This window comes from Pleurodeles waltl, chromosome 12, assembly GCF_031143425.1.
Source record: "Pleurodeles waltl isolate 20211129_DDA chromosome 12, aPleWal1.hap1.20221129, whole genome shotgun sequence".
Lineage (NCBI taxonomy): Eukaryota > Metazoa > Chordata > Amphibia > Caudata > Salamandridae > Pleurodeles > Pleurodeles waltl.
Window position 1 is genome coordinate 628159538 of NC_090451.1, and position 15138 is coordinate 628174675.

Consider the following 15138-nt stretch of genomic DNA (forward strand, 5'->3'; position numbering starts at 1 on the left):
AACTGGGCACGGAGAGCCTGAGAGCCTGATATCCTGAGCATCCATCGATCCTCTGATGCAACTGCCCCTTTGTGAGGATCTTCTGTCACAGGAGCACGGCAGGGTTCTTCACCTGAACCTGTCCGCTCTCCGCCTTCTTGCATGGAGATTGAGCGGCAGCAGTTGACAGCTTTTGACCTTCCTCTCAAAGTCTCGATCATCTTGGCAGCCAGACGTCCCTCCACCAAAAAGGTTTGCGCCTGTTGTTGGAAGAAATTTGTAGCATGGTGAAAAAGACAAGTCTGTAGACCCCTTTTCTGCCCCTCTCCTGAGGTTCTGTTGTTCATTCTTTCCCTTGCCCAGCAGCACCATGCTTTGGGCATATTAGTCTGCTATTTCTCCTTTTTTTTTTTTTTTTTTTGCTGTTGCTCGATCAACCTTCCTTGTTTAAGTCTCCTATTGTATGTAGGTTTCTCAGAGGTCTTTATCATCTCTTCCCTCATTTACTATGCCCCAAAGGGATCTGAATTCGTTTCTGATTTGATTTTTCTTTTTTTTTTTTTTTTTTATGTGCTCCCCTTTCGAACCCCTCCAGAATAGTTTTTTCAGGCTTCCCACTTTAAAAACAGCTTTCCTTGTGGCAGTTGCATCTGCCCACGGAGTGGGTGAGCTGAAGGCCTTATCATCTAAGCCGCCCTTCTTTTCCATCTATCATGACAAAGTGGTGCCTCTTATTAGGTCCACTTTTCTTCTGAAAGTGGTCATTCCTTTTCATGTAGACCAATCTTTCGCCTTGCCACTTTCTAACGCATCTCTAAGGAAGAGGAGAGACTCCACCGCCTGGACCCAAAAAGAGCTTTGGCATTCTACCTTGATTATACAAAAAAATTCCAGGTGGATGACCAACTCTGTCAGGTATGTGGGTGTGTAGAAAGGTTGGTAGTGCAGTAGTGAACCGTCTCCCGATGGGTTGTCCTTTGCATTAAAACCTGCTACACACTGGCCAAAAAAGCAAGCATCCAATAGTCTGCTCTCTCATTCTACTAGAGGTAAAGTTGCGACCACTGCATTAGCAGGCAGGGATTCGGTCCTGGAAATCTGTTAGGGAGCCATGTGGGCATCCCTGCACATGTTTGCTAGACCCTACTGCCTGGACAGTCAGGTCATCGGGATGAGCACTTTTCCAGTTCGGTTGTGCAAGACTTTCTCGTTTGAAACTGGTTTGCAGACCCACCTCCAGGAATGGTATTGCTTGGGTATCTATTCAAAGGTAAGGAATCTGCATCTAGAAGTCTCTATCAGATGGACAAGTTACTTACCATTGGAAATGCATTTTCTGGTAGACTATATCTAGCTGCAGATTCCTTACCATCCCACCCGTCCTTCCCGCTCTGTGAATGGATTTCTAGGGGCAGGGACTTCCATTTCAGGGCCCTAGTTTCGACATCCCTGGGGTCAGTGTTCTACATGACTCTGCGCTTCTGGCATGGAAAGTCATGAAAAGAAACTGATATTGGTGCACCTGAGTAGTTACTTTTTAGGAACCACAATGCCATTTCTGGGTTGGATGAAGCTAATGACGGACACAGAGTCCATTGACGCCACCTATTGCCGTGCAGGGGTACTGCTCACAAAAATCTTCCCGATCCAGTCTGACACCTGGGAAGAATTCAAAGGAAAGAAAACTGCAGCTAGATATAGGGCCTGATTTAGAACTCAGCAGACGGGTTAATCCATAACAAGGGCGCCTGATATCCCATTCGCTGAAATCTAAATCCCATAGAATATAATAGAGTTCAGATTTCGGCAGACAGGATATCCGTCACCATTGTAACAGAGTAACTCGTCCGCCGAGTACTAAATAAGGCCCTTACTTTCTACAAGATAAGGTGTTACCGAAGGTAAGTAAGTTGTCCAATGTCACTTTAGGCATGGATGGGACACACTTTGATAGAGAGATGCTCCATGCATAGTGAACTCTGTGCCTCATTCATTTTTGGTGTTTAGGGAACTTAAAAGAGCCGGTGCAGAGTCTCTGTTTTGTTTTCCAGCACTGATCAAGCAGGCAAACCCCCTACCTTACTGGAGAAACAATTACACCTTTGAGCTGGCTGCTACTCTCACAGCAGGTAGAAGAAAGTCAGTGAACATTGAGCAACTAATATGCGCAGTGGTGAAACACAGTCATTGGTCAAACACAATTAACGGCATAACACACGGTCAAGTTAAATTACAAATTGAGTGAAACCAGGCTATTTCCTAATGTATGAACCTAGCATATAATCCAGGAAAAGAAACTTCTAATAAAAAAAACTGAAATTAAATTCTGCCTTGGGGCATTCTTGGTAATGGAGACTTGTTCTTTCCGCTGCACTACAGATCACTTCCTGTTCTAGTTTTTCTGAAACTGTGCATCTGATAGACATCTACAGTCTGATTCCTTACTTTAGAATCCTCCCAAGGCGCCGGCCTAGATCCGGAAACTTTTCCACAGCACTTTGGGAGAGGGCACTATGCGACTCTTTATTGATGATATCCTTCGGATGTGACGTCAGTGGAGTCCATATAACCCCTTAGCCGATGTCCGTTCCTTCTTTTCTGTGCTCCAACGTGGATTGGGTTAATGTTCACTCAGGCCGTTTTCTGCCTGCTTCGACTTCTCATTTGAAAGAACAGTGTGCTTTTTTCCATGTCATTGGGGTTCAACCGCTGTGGGTCCTGTGGACAACCGATGTTGGCTGTGGACCCCCACTCTTTGTATGTGGTGCCTGGGCGAGCATCATGACATTGGCGAGTGCAACTCTTCCCGAAGTCTCTGGTCAAAGGCCTTGTGGGGCCGCTGCATAAAGCTTTTAGCAGTGCGGATTTTGAAGTCTTGGCAGTTCTCACGTAGCGGGCCGTCTCTTTCCCTAACTGAGTCTGTTTGCGGGGCCGTTCAAGAAGTTGTTCTTGAGGCTGCCATTCTCCATCGATTTTCACAGGTAATAGACGTCAGTGGTTGAAGTCACGGAAGTTGCCTACTTCATCGCATATGACCTCTCGGCATTCCTTGGTTGAGGAGACTAGGTAAAAGTTTACCCCGAGTTGCCCTCCCTTTCCAGGGGATGGGGGCGACTCTTGACCAGATGTATGAATAGTATAGCGCCCTTCATGCTGTCTTTGGTCAGTCACCTCCCTCTGTAGCACCTGTGGGTCCCATGGAGGTTCAAAGTGCCTAGACTGTGTTCACGCCGGCGGGTTCACCCTCTGCTTCAGTTAGGACTTTGGCTTCCTTTAGGCCTTCAGCATCAGTTGAAGCCGTTACAGCGCTGATGCCCAGCCCTTCATGGGTCCCACCTTTGGTGCTGATATCTGATCAGCTGACTCCGGCGATTCCGCTAGCGCCGCCGATCGAAGTTGAATTCCTCTGTCTGACGTTGAGGCATCGCCTTCTCAATGCTGGTCGACGTCTGGAATGGTGCTGCTCATGCCAGTTACCCCTGATCTTCCTCCACAAAAGCCCCCTTAGGCTTATCCTACTTGACATGGTGGACAGACGGTAGAGGAGGTGGTACCTCGTAGAGAGGACAGTTGGTTTACTAACCTAGCTACGGCTAGTGTCTTGGATTCTTCGCCAGCCTCGGGCCTACTTTCTCCCCATGGACTTGCTATGAAGGCAAGCTCCTCTTTTGCAGACATGCTGAAGAGGGTTGCAATGGTTGTGAATCTTAATCTTCCGTCAGTGAAATTAGCTTCTGACCCACTGATTGATGTCCTCTTCTAGGGCCAAACTGGGGGTGGAGCCAGTGCTTCTTTACTGGGAAGCCCTCTGTGATATTTTGTTGGGGGCTTGGGCTAAGTCTAACGGAGGGGACCCTGTTGATCGGGCTATATCTCACAAGCATCGACCTGCCCCTAGTAATTCTGCTTGTCTAATCAGACATCCTATTAATCAAAGTGTAGTGGTACAGGCTGTTTGGCTGCCCATATTATGGACTCTTCCACATGTCCCTTAAGAAAAAGAGTCTAGATACCTATGGCATGCATATTTTTCTTCCAGTAGTTCTGTTCTGCGCTCCGTGAATACAACTTGTATTCCAGGACGGTTTCCCATTCTGTAAGAGACTATTTGGCAAACATCTTGCCTACGCTTCCGGAAGCGATCAGGAGCGTTCTTAATCCTATGGTTCGCGAAGAGCTTCTTCTAGTGGTAGTGGGCACCATTAGGTTTCTTTACAAGGATTATACAGCACTAACAGGGTCCGTTTCATATGTCCTTCTCAATTTGTGTTCCACATTCACCTGTGGCATAATGGTTACAGTCTCAGACCCTTGCACTGAAGGTTGAGGGTTCTAGTCCAATTCTGTCTGTGGTCATTTCCCTACTTTAATTTTTGTTTGGGAGTATGTTTTGTGTTGTTAAGGACATGGTTGTATCAGTTTTCTACTTTTGGTAGATTAACTACATTATGAGCCCCAGAGTACCACCTTAAAAACCATAAGACATTCTGAGTTTGTCTTTGCATGTTTTATATCAAGTAGCCAGCAAGTTGTTGGAAATTCTATGCTGTGGTGGATCGTGTTCTTTGAACATACTCTTTCTTTTCATTACTTATGTCAGGTTATCATGCGTCTTCTATGGGACGTGTCTTCCTATAGATTTAGTTACTATTGTATATGGAATCATTATTATTACATACTCTTGTAGTTACTCTGTGCTTTTATATTTGCATTCAAAACTTTTTATTTGAAGGATTTTACCCTTTTCAGGGATACTTTTTTCCTTCTCTATGAAGATGTTTTTATCTTAATGCCTCATCTAGGCTAAACTATTTTTCTTGTGACCTGCCTTTAATTTTCACGGTTGGGCTTCAACATGACACTATTGTCAAAAATCCATGTATATGTTTTTGTCTCGGACTAGCTCAGTTTTCATCGTAACCTACTTCTTCTTGTAGGCTAGGTTCTTGGCTTATTAATTGTTGCTGTGCAGAATGTAAAAGATGTGAAGGATTCTTCTTACTAAGAATCTTCTAAGTCTTCAATTTTTCTTTGTCATTGACAACAGCCCTAGTTAATCTACTGGTGAGCCTTGTTCAAATAGTTACCTTGGTTTAATCTCTACTAAGGTTCCTTTTTTAAGAATAAATAATAATAGTAAGGATAATACATATACTGTCAGTTGTTAATACACACATACTATCTTGATGATGTTTTATCATCTGCAGCTTCTTTCCTTGGGAAAATTATACATATATGTATGTATACCACACTATAGATATTCTTATCTTCAAACTCTTATTAAAGAGAGTATTTTGTTTTTCTCTGCAAGATATGTTGATGTGTATCTTACAGTGTCTGTACAGGGAGTGCAGAATTATTAGGCAAGTTGTATTTTTGAGGATTAATTTTATAATTGAACAACAACCATGTTCTCAATGAACCCAAAAAACTCATTAATATCAAAGCTGAATATTTTTGGAAGTAGTTTTTAGTTTGTTTTTAGTTTTAGCTATGTTAGGGGGATATCTGTGTGTGCAGGTGACTATTACTGTGCATAATTATTAGGCAACTTAACAAAAAAAAATATATACCCATTTCAATTATTTATTATTACCAGTGAAACCAATATAACATCTCAACATTCACAAATATACATTTCTGACATTCAAAAACAAAACAAATCAGTGACCAATATAGCCACCTTTCTTTGCAAGGACACTCAAAAGCCTGCCATCCATGGATTCTGTCAGTGTTTTGATCTGTTCACCATCAACATTGCGTGCAGCAGCAACCACAGCCTCCCAGACACTGTTCAGAGAGGTGTACTGTTTTCCCTCCTTGTAAATCTCACATTTGATGATGGACCACAGGTTCTCAATGGGGTTCAGATCAGGTGAACAAGGAGGCCATGTCATTAGATTTCCTTCTTTTATACCCTTTCTTGCCAGCCACGCTGTGGAGTACTTGGACGCGTGTGATGGAGCATTGTCCTGCATGAAAATCATGTTTTTCTTGAAGGATGCAGACTTCTTCCTGTACCACTGCTTGAAGAAGGTGTCTTCCAGGAACTGGCAGTAGGACTGGGAGTTGAGCTTGACTCCATCCTCAACCCGAAAAGGCCCCACAAGCTCATCTTTGATGATACCAGCCCAAACCAGTACTCCACCTCCACCTTGCTGGCGTCTGAGTCGGACTGGAGCTCTCTGCCCTTTACCAATCCAGCCACGGGCCCATCCATCTGGCCCATCAAGACTCACTCTCATTTCATCAGTCCATAAAACCTTATAAAAATCAGTCTTGAGATATTTCTTGGCCCAGTCTTGATGTTTCAGCTTGTGTGTCTTGTTCAGTGGTGGTCGTCTTTCAACCTTTCTTACCTTGGCCATGTGTCTGAGTATTGCAGTATTGCACACCTTGTGCTTTTGGGCACTCCAGTGATGTTGCAGCTCTGAAATATGGCCAAACTGGTGGCAAGTGGCATCGTGGCAGCTGCACGCTTGACTTTTCTCAGTTCATGGGCAGTTATTTTGCGCCTTGGTTTTTCCACACGCTTCTTGCGACCCTGTTGACTATTTTGAATGAAACGCTTGATTGTTCGATGATCACGCTTCAGAAGCTTTGCAATTTTAAGAGTGCTGCATCCCTCTGCAAGATATCTCACTATTTTTGACTTTTCTGAGCCTGTCAAGTCCTTCTTTTGACCCATTTTGCCAAAGGAAAGGAAGTTGCCTAATAATTATGCACACCTGATATAGGGTGTTGATGTCATTAGACCACACCCCTTCTCATTACAGAGATGCACATCACCTAATATGCTTAATTGGTAGTAGGCTTTCGAGCCTATACAGCTTGGAGTAAGACAACATGCATAAAGAGGATGATGTGGTCAAAATACTCATTTGCCTAATAATTCTGCACTCCCTGTATACTTAGGAATACCTTTATATGCTAAGAGGTATTGTTCTATAGCATGCTATGCTGCTCTGTGTTTCATTAGGATAGAATGTGTAGTTTTGTTTCACATTAAAATACCAATAGTGGTATATTAACTAGCTCTTTGAGCAATAATGTCCTACGGCCAGGGGTGTCACTTATTGATCTGGGTTTCTCTTTTTCATATCCTTGCTGTGGTCCTTCCACAGTATTGATATTGCCCTCATGTATAGGTTTGCTTCCCACTATGAGAGCGAGTATTTTATCATTTATTTGGTTACTTTGCCATATTTACATGGAATTCTTTATTTCTGTTTCTTTCTGGAATTCAGTGTCTCTTTCTACAGGATTTCTCTCTCCAGTCTTGTGTTGTGTAATGTTAGGGTTCACCTACATTATTATAAATGCCAGTCTTGTCTAATTGTTCTAGATCAGTTATGTTCCACGAACACACTTCTTAATAGTATCATTCATAGTGATACTATACACCTGCTCAGAGTTCTTATAACTTTTTCTTACTGTGGCCCTACACAGTTCTTTTTGTAAGAAGTATATGATTTCTCTTGCATACTCTTATAAATAAATCGTGGTCTAATTATGTTTTGCTAGACTGTTTTCTCTTCTTGTGAGCGACTCCAATATTGTCGGGTCGCTTCTGATGTATTTGACATACTATAGTTTTAAGTGCATATGGTTTTAATTAGTTGTGGTTATTGTCACAGCTTTCTTGTGTGGTAGAGTATATTTGGCATACTATAGTTTTGAGTGCATTGTGTTTTATTTACCTGTGGTTCCTGTCACAGATTTGTTGTGTGGTAAAGTATGTGTGTAAATTGTTGAGTTTCCAGTCTTTTCTCTTGTTATAGACCAGTGATGTTACATTTAGAGACTTTGGAAGGTCTCGGTTTGCGTCCCCTCCTCCAAAGGAGTTCTTGCTTGGGTACCTGACCCTAAAGTAAGGAATCTGCGGTTAGATGTCTCTATCAGGTGAACAAGTTGCTTTATCTGGTAGAGACTTATCAAGCTGCCAATTCCTTGACCACCTTCCCATCCTTCCCGCTCTACAAACTGAGTCCTTTTTCGTCTCAGATTTCATTTTGGAAATCTACATCTTGGCTCCAGAAAAAGGTGTTCCGCTCTCTTACTAGTTGTGATGCTTGACAAAAGCGGTCAACTGTTTTTCAAGAAAATCCCTAAATGGAATTAATTGCACCAACCTGACATGTTAATAGAATTTCCAATGGATCAAAGAGTTTCCAATGTTATTGTAGTTCTAAGTTGCCACAGGGTCATGGAAACACTTGTTAGGTGTCTCACCACTATAGAGCTATGCTATCTTTAGTTCCAGTGTTATGCTTCAAAACTACTCCAAGGGCTTTATAGCTAATTTCTTTTTCACCTTTTCAGAACAAGGTTTAATCCCTTGGAAAGATAAAAGGGGCCCTTAGTATTTTGACTTGAATTAACTTTCAGGTATATAGTGATAGATGATCGACGTATACAGACTGGGAATACAAAAAATGTTGTGATATTCAACCCCTTCTATAGAATAGAGTTTGCTTTTTTCTTTATTCCTCTTCCTTTATTTTCCTTCTTTGTTTTTTGCTTTTTCCCCTCCTTCCATTTTTTCTTTTCCTTCCCTTATTCTTGCCTTTCTGCTCCCCTTGTTCTGTTTTCTTCCTGCCTTTCCCCCACTACTCATTTACTTTTCATTTCACCCTTCCTTTCAAATACAATTTCAAGTGTTGAAATGGTATTTAGAAATGCAGTACCAGATAGATGTAAATTCATGACCAATTAAAGATAACTGTTTCATCTAAGATGACCAATACATTTAAACCTGTTTATGTGAGTGTTCTTTTCTCTTTTTTAGGAAGCTTCCCATTATTATCTCATGAATAGGAAGGCTGCGCGTGAAGCTCAGACTCCAGACAAGATCAAACGCCACCGCTCTTTGGTGGGAAACAGCAAACAGTCCATAGAAGACAAGAAGAGAATGATCATCCGGAACTTGCGAAAACTAGAGAGCCTGGGGATGGTGACTTCTGCAAACCAGTATCAGGACATCATCAATGAGATTGCCAAGGTATATCTGTTGAAATAATTATTTTCCATTAACAGCTTTAACATTAGGGAAAAGACCACACTTACTGCCTAAGCAGTCATTTACCCTGGGAGGTGGAGGTTTGTCTTCCTTAGTAATTACCAAGTGGTCTCACTTATTTCTACCAAGGTCGCAGTTATCGTGACCAGAAAGCATGCTATTGTCTTATGAAAAGAACTGGTATCTGACGTTAGAGCTACTTAAATTGGAGGGTGAGGGCAAGCTCTGGTTAGAATTATTATTCGTTTTTTTTTTTTTTTTTTTTTTTGGGTCTGTGCAGTTGGCATGTGAGGAGTGTGCACTTTGATGTTGTAGATGGGGGCACAAGACCACATCCCTAAATTCGATCATTAATCTGTCCGCATTTCTTCATTGGCATGAGACCAATCTCTCATCTAAATATACTAATCCTTTTTGTTCCAAGTACGCTTTTATTACAGACACCTGAGGACCAGCCAGCAGGTCTTGATTGACCTGCTTAGTGTCTGCTGCCCTGGATTGGGGCTACCTTTAGTGCCTCTGCTGTGCCTTTTTTTAGTGGTGTGATATGACCCATGAATCCTTCTGGTTCTTCAGTTCCTCCTCCCATGCAGAAGTAGAGATTTCTCTGTTCTAGACTGAGGAGTGAGCTACTTTTGCTTCCCAGTGCTTAACAATGGCCTGACTGCCTCTACTACGAAACCTCACACACCTTCCTTGTGAATCTTCAGGATTGAACTTCATGAGGAAAACTGGACCGGATACATTTACTAAAACCAATTTAGAATGTGGCTTGAGCTTTGGGATCTCTAGACCATCTGGTAGCATAAACTGGTCAACATACCAATTTGAGGTGGAGAACCCGGTGGACTGTGACCCACAAACCACCTGTGCATTACATGAAGATGTGTCCTGTTAAGCTTTGTTATTTGACCCTAGGAGACAAGTTTGCCAAGGTTACCTTTGGGCTTTACTCTCCTGACCTTTGCTTTTCTGCCTGTGATCAAAGTTGAATGTCATTTACTGATACAAGTTGGGTAGCAAATCAAACGTAAGAAAACAGAGGAGATAGAAGAGAACCGTTAAGATAACTTGTTCTTTTTGGGGACTGGACAAGTTGCTTCTGCAGAAATTCAATAAATGTGCTCGGGACATGAGATGGTGTGGTTTTGATGGCAGTTGGAAAAAAAACATTCATTTTTTTAATTGAGGGAGATCAAGGGTTGGCAGCATAGGATTCAGAAGCCTCTTTGAATAAATGGGTATCCAGAGCTCTTTAAGAAGTGTGTAGGCTGGGTGCATCCCTCCAGATTGGGTTAATGTTGCTCTGGAGCGTGCACTGCAGAAATCTGGAAGGTTTTACACCCTCATTTGTGCAGATTGATGTCTGTTCAAGTAGAGCAACTCCAATTATGTGATAGTATCCCACTTTTGATATTCTGGGTCTGTTCACATGCTATGGAGAATCAGCACAGAATCTTAAATCCAGTGACCTTGTACCAATGTCAAGCTGATACCATTAAGTTTCCTCAAATATAAGCACAGTAAGGCTGTTTGAATTGGGATTCTCTGTAGCTCCTGCGTTTACTTCTTTGTTCATCGTAAAGAAGATCGGTGCTCTGCTAAGTTGAATTAAAAATATAAATTGAAAAGCAATTTAAAGAGTAGCTTTCTGGGAAACCAATAGCTGTGCCTGGTCCACTTTTTTTGAGCAATGGAAACAATACTTCCAGGAGTTTGGTGGCACATTTTGGAAAGTGCTGTTCTCCAAGCCTAAGCAACTAATATGGGTTGCAACACTGCAAATGTCAACAGTTGCTAGCTAGCCCATCTCCTTTCTTTGAATTTAACTGGTGGAAACATGCCCTAAAGGAGGCTTCTGGATGGTAGCTTTACACAGGGGTGTTTGACGATAAATTCCTTTGGTTTTGTAAGATGCTTACAAAACAATTTCAGAGTCAATATATTTTAAATCTGTAGTCCTGGTGACTATGATCTAGTAAGGTTGTTTTTTTGGGTATGCTATGCTGTTGGAAAACTTCGACCTTAAACATTGTGAATCGGACCACAGGTCTGCAGAACATGCCAAAACAGATGGAAACACATTCTAATTACAAGACCATAAAATGCAAACTGAAAACAGTTTAGAATAATTACTAAGGAAACACCAGACCTTACACTAATAGCAAACCCCCTCCAGACCAACAAAGCCCTCAAATTCAAAATCAAACATGTTTTCTGAAATACAAACAAAATCTTTACTAACTTGTAGTACCTCTGTGTTTTATTGTAGGATATTCGCAACCAGAGACGATACCGACAGCACCGCAGGAATGAACTGGTGAAACTCAAGCAAACTTCCCAGGGTTTGAATTCCAAAACTGAATTCTATGAAGAGCAAATAGATTACTACAACCAATACATTAAAACTTGTCTTGATAACTTGGCTGCTAACAGCAAGTAAGTTATGGATGTAAGTTCTGTTTACATCCTCAAGCAGGATGTGGGCCTCTTTTTATGCACAATTATGGAAGAAATTAGTAAAACGGTTAGGCATTTTTGCTACATTAGTGTTTCAACTGCAAAAACTATTCATCCTATCAACTGTTATGATGGTTCATGTCACTTCTTTTAAGCGTTAGATTGTCGATTGGCGTGAATATCTGTTGCCAAACTTAAAAAGCACTCATTGAAATTGTAAGGATTTAAAGCTGAATCAACGTCTGTTAACTTTAGGTTATCTAATTCTCCCTGCATCTGATACCCCTACTCACAGCACAGGGACCCAATTAGGCCATCTCACAAGACAAGTGAGCTGATCATAGACTTCTTGACAGTTTTTCTCTTGGCTTTTAACAATTACAGCTTTGCAGATTTGCTTTAGCGGGTCATGTTGGTTTAGCAAGAAGGGGTCCTTCACTGTCATAGTTCACTGACTTGTGTGCATGTACGTTTACGCTTATCCGAACTCGCCGAATTTCAGGCAGGCTCTTTGTACCTCCGTTTTTTTCACTGTGATGTGCAGTAATGTTCCCTGAAACAGTACATACATTTTCAGCCAACAAAAGATCACTTTCTGTTGACTCCGCAGTAAATCCAGGTTCTCGGTCACTGGTAGACTCGCCACGCTCCCACTACTATACACTTTACAGTATCTCTGCAGAGTAGTATGTGTCGAAGCTTAGCCTGTCCCTGGTAACAATTTCTGCTGACATATTAGGTTGTTAGCTTTTTCTTGTGGCATTTATTTGCCTTGTCTGTTTTGCAAGTAGTGAAGTAGTACATAGGTCCTACCATGTAAGTGTCCTACTGCATAAATGTCCACGATCAGACTATCCACCCTGTGCTCAATCATCTTTACCTAGTCAACTGTGCTGTTGTCATAAGTGATTGTTTTACTTAGTATGGTTTTATTTTTTTTCTTTTCCCTTCTCAAAGGATGACCGGGAAGAGCAAGAAGCAAGCTTCACTCAATTACACTGCGTCCAGACTCTTTGAAAAGGGAGTCCTACTAGAAATAGAGGATCTTCCCATCAGTCAGTGAGTCGATTTGATAATGTAATTTCCAGTGTCGTTATTTGCCATTTATTATTTTTTAATCAGATATTTAAAAACTCCACTGAATGAACCACCCTATTAAGGGGAAGACTGCTGGCTTCGATTAGCTAAGATAAGCAAAAAATTATAACTTAGCTAATGTACAAATTTATAGGCACATTGTTTGTGTTTTGGATCATAGACATTAACAACTTACAAATTCTTGTGTGAAGAAATCTGTGTTTTTTGCCATCGTTGAGGTACAAACATATGCAAAGGATATACTGTGCTGATACCACTCGAGCAGTGCAGTTTATTTAACCGCTTTGTTGTTTCTTGATTTCTTTCCAGGTTTCGCAATGTGATTTTTGACATAATTCCCTGCGATGAGCCAGGCAAATTCCAAGTGAAGGCAAAGTTCATGGGAGTAGATATGGAGAAGTTTCAGCTTAACTATCAGGTGAGTGGCCTCACACAGATTTCATAGTGCAGCAAATTACGAAAGTGTGGTATGATTGTCACACAATGTGCCAGGCTAACTTGAGTGCAAAAAAAATGTGAAATCTGGAATGAGGCAGAATGGGCAGGCACAACCCTTCTGTGATTGTCCCTGCCTATTCTAAGACAAGAGACCCCAACACTGAGTGACGTCTGTGGCACTACTGATGTGTAAATGGTCGAGGCTGTTGAACATTGATCTGCCCTGCCAAACCAATTACCATTCACGTGTCGCCTTTTGGCTTGGTGTGAGTAAATGGCTACTGCTCAAGGCATACATTTAAGTCTCCTGCAAGGCACCAAGTCTGGCACAACTCTATCTAACTCTCCACCCAACTTGGGAGAATTCCCTTTTGGAAGAAGGGATTATTTGTAGCCTATAATCAACAGCAGTTTACAGATTACAAATCTGAGATCTCAGTGCCTGGCTGGGATCAAATTTGAAAACGTTCAAGGCGTGGCTGCGTTCTTATACGGGGACAGTCTGGGTTTTTACAATATTTCTATAGATTTACCTTGCACACTCTGGTGTGGAATTCCTATAACCTGACTTCCAGGATATATTGTTTGGAGTGAAGGACAACAGGTTTTCATGTTTGTGTCCTTGGGACAAGTAGGCCCACCCCCTGCAACACACACTCTTTGGTTGCCAGTCTACAATACCACGTTATGAATCGGAAGGGCATTGTCTGCAGTTAAGGTAATAATTGTGTCCATATGTTAATGCTGCTCGAACTCTTATTTGTTTCATTGATGCGAAGCCTTTAATATTTGGGTGAGCAATAGAAAGAAATGTAAACTCAATGTGCACAGCTGACAGTGGCCCCGTTATAAAAACATGTACACACGTTTGCAAAGTTTTTAACAATGAGGCTATATCTAATTTTCCCAGAATGCTCTCTGATTAGATGCAAGTATTTGCAGAAGCTTGACAGCAAGATCCAGGAGTCTGCTTTCAATTATATGTTCACATTCAAATGCAACTAGGAAAAAAATGTTTAGCTAAACTGCTGTGAAATTTTAAGTACCATTTTTTTGAAGCGTCCTCTACTAAAAATATGTTGATGCATGCTAGTAGTCCCCACAAATATTCATAATGGAGAATCAGTGCAACTAGTTGCAACAAGATTATGGCAAACATGAAAATAAACAATCATTGGCAAAGCCAATAGGTGTGACATTGGTGGTCAGCCTCTTGGTTTTGCTAATGTTTGTCTTTTTTTTAAACATTTTTTTTTGTAAAACTCTATTGTTGTGGGAGATGCCAGGCCCCCAACAATAATATTTTTATCTCAAAAAGAACACATTGCCATAGTAGTCTGGCACTGAACAGAACTACTTTGGGTGCCAATATAATCCTTGGGAAAGAGCAGAATGCTGTCACTCACAGTGAAGCCAGTCTACAGCTAGAGACACAGAATATTAATAAAAACATAAGGTCTTGGGTCACTGAAGGCCTAATTAGGGGCCCAATTCTTAGTCAGAAAAGTGCACCCACCATATATGCCTTTGTATTAGTGCAGATTTACAGTTTTCATGAATTCACAAGATTTTACAGAAGTAGGCCAGGAAATCATACTCCTAGAAAATATTTGTGAACTGCATTTTAGAATGAGCAGATACACGTGTAAATTTGCTCATGCAAAAATCTGTTGACTGTTTACAAGTTCACTTAACCTCCAACCACTTTTTTCACTAACCCTGAAAGAAGTTTTACTTTTGAACCTTGTCAGGAGTGGATTTACAACCTTTCTCAGAATGGGAAATGGTTGGAGAAGAGTTGGTGAAAACCCATAAAACATGCAGGTTTGCACAGACTCCAAGGTGCATTCCAAACTTAGAACTGTTGCTTAACAGTACCTCCAGCCCCAGTATGTAGATCTGTGGAAAGGTGGCAAAATATGGGAATTGCTAGAATTCCGACCCTACTAAAGTATGACCCATGGCGTAATTAGAGAGGCTTATCGTCAGAGCTCTCATATAATGAGATTTCTGCCATTATTTATTGCCGCAGTATGTGGTACCTAAGGGACTAGCGGATTTTTTTTTTTTTTTACAGGACAAGTAGATTTATGAAGAAAACTGTCTAATGGCCAAGTAGAGGTTTTATTAAATTCCACATCCTC

At 41.4% G+C, this 15138-nt stretch overlaps 1 protein-coding gene across 1 annotated transcript in view; it reads left to right on the forward strand.

Moving 5' to 3' along the window:
- Positions 1–15138, forward strand: part of IQGAP3 (IQ motif containing GTPase activating protein 3) — a 158035-nt gene that overhangs the window by 120514 nt on the left and 22383 nt on the right. The window contains exons 34-37 of the mRNA XM_069218034.1: positions 8768–8980; positions 11271–11437; positions 12416–12517; positions 12866–12974. Of these exons, the coding sequence (XP_069074135.1) occupies positions 8768–8980; positions 11271–11437; positions 12416–12517; positions 12866–12974 (591 nt within the window). The remainder of the gene's footprint in view (positions 1–8767; positions 8981–11270; positions 11438–12415; positions 12518–12865; positions 12975–15138) is intronic.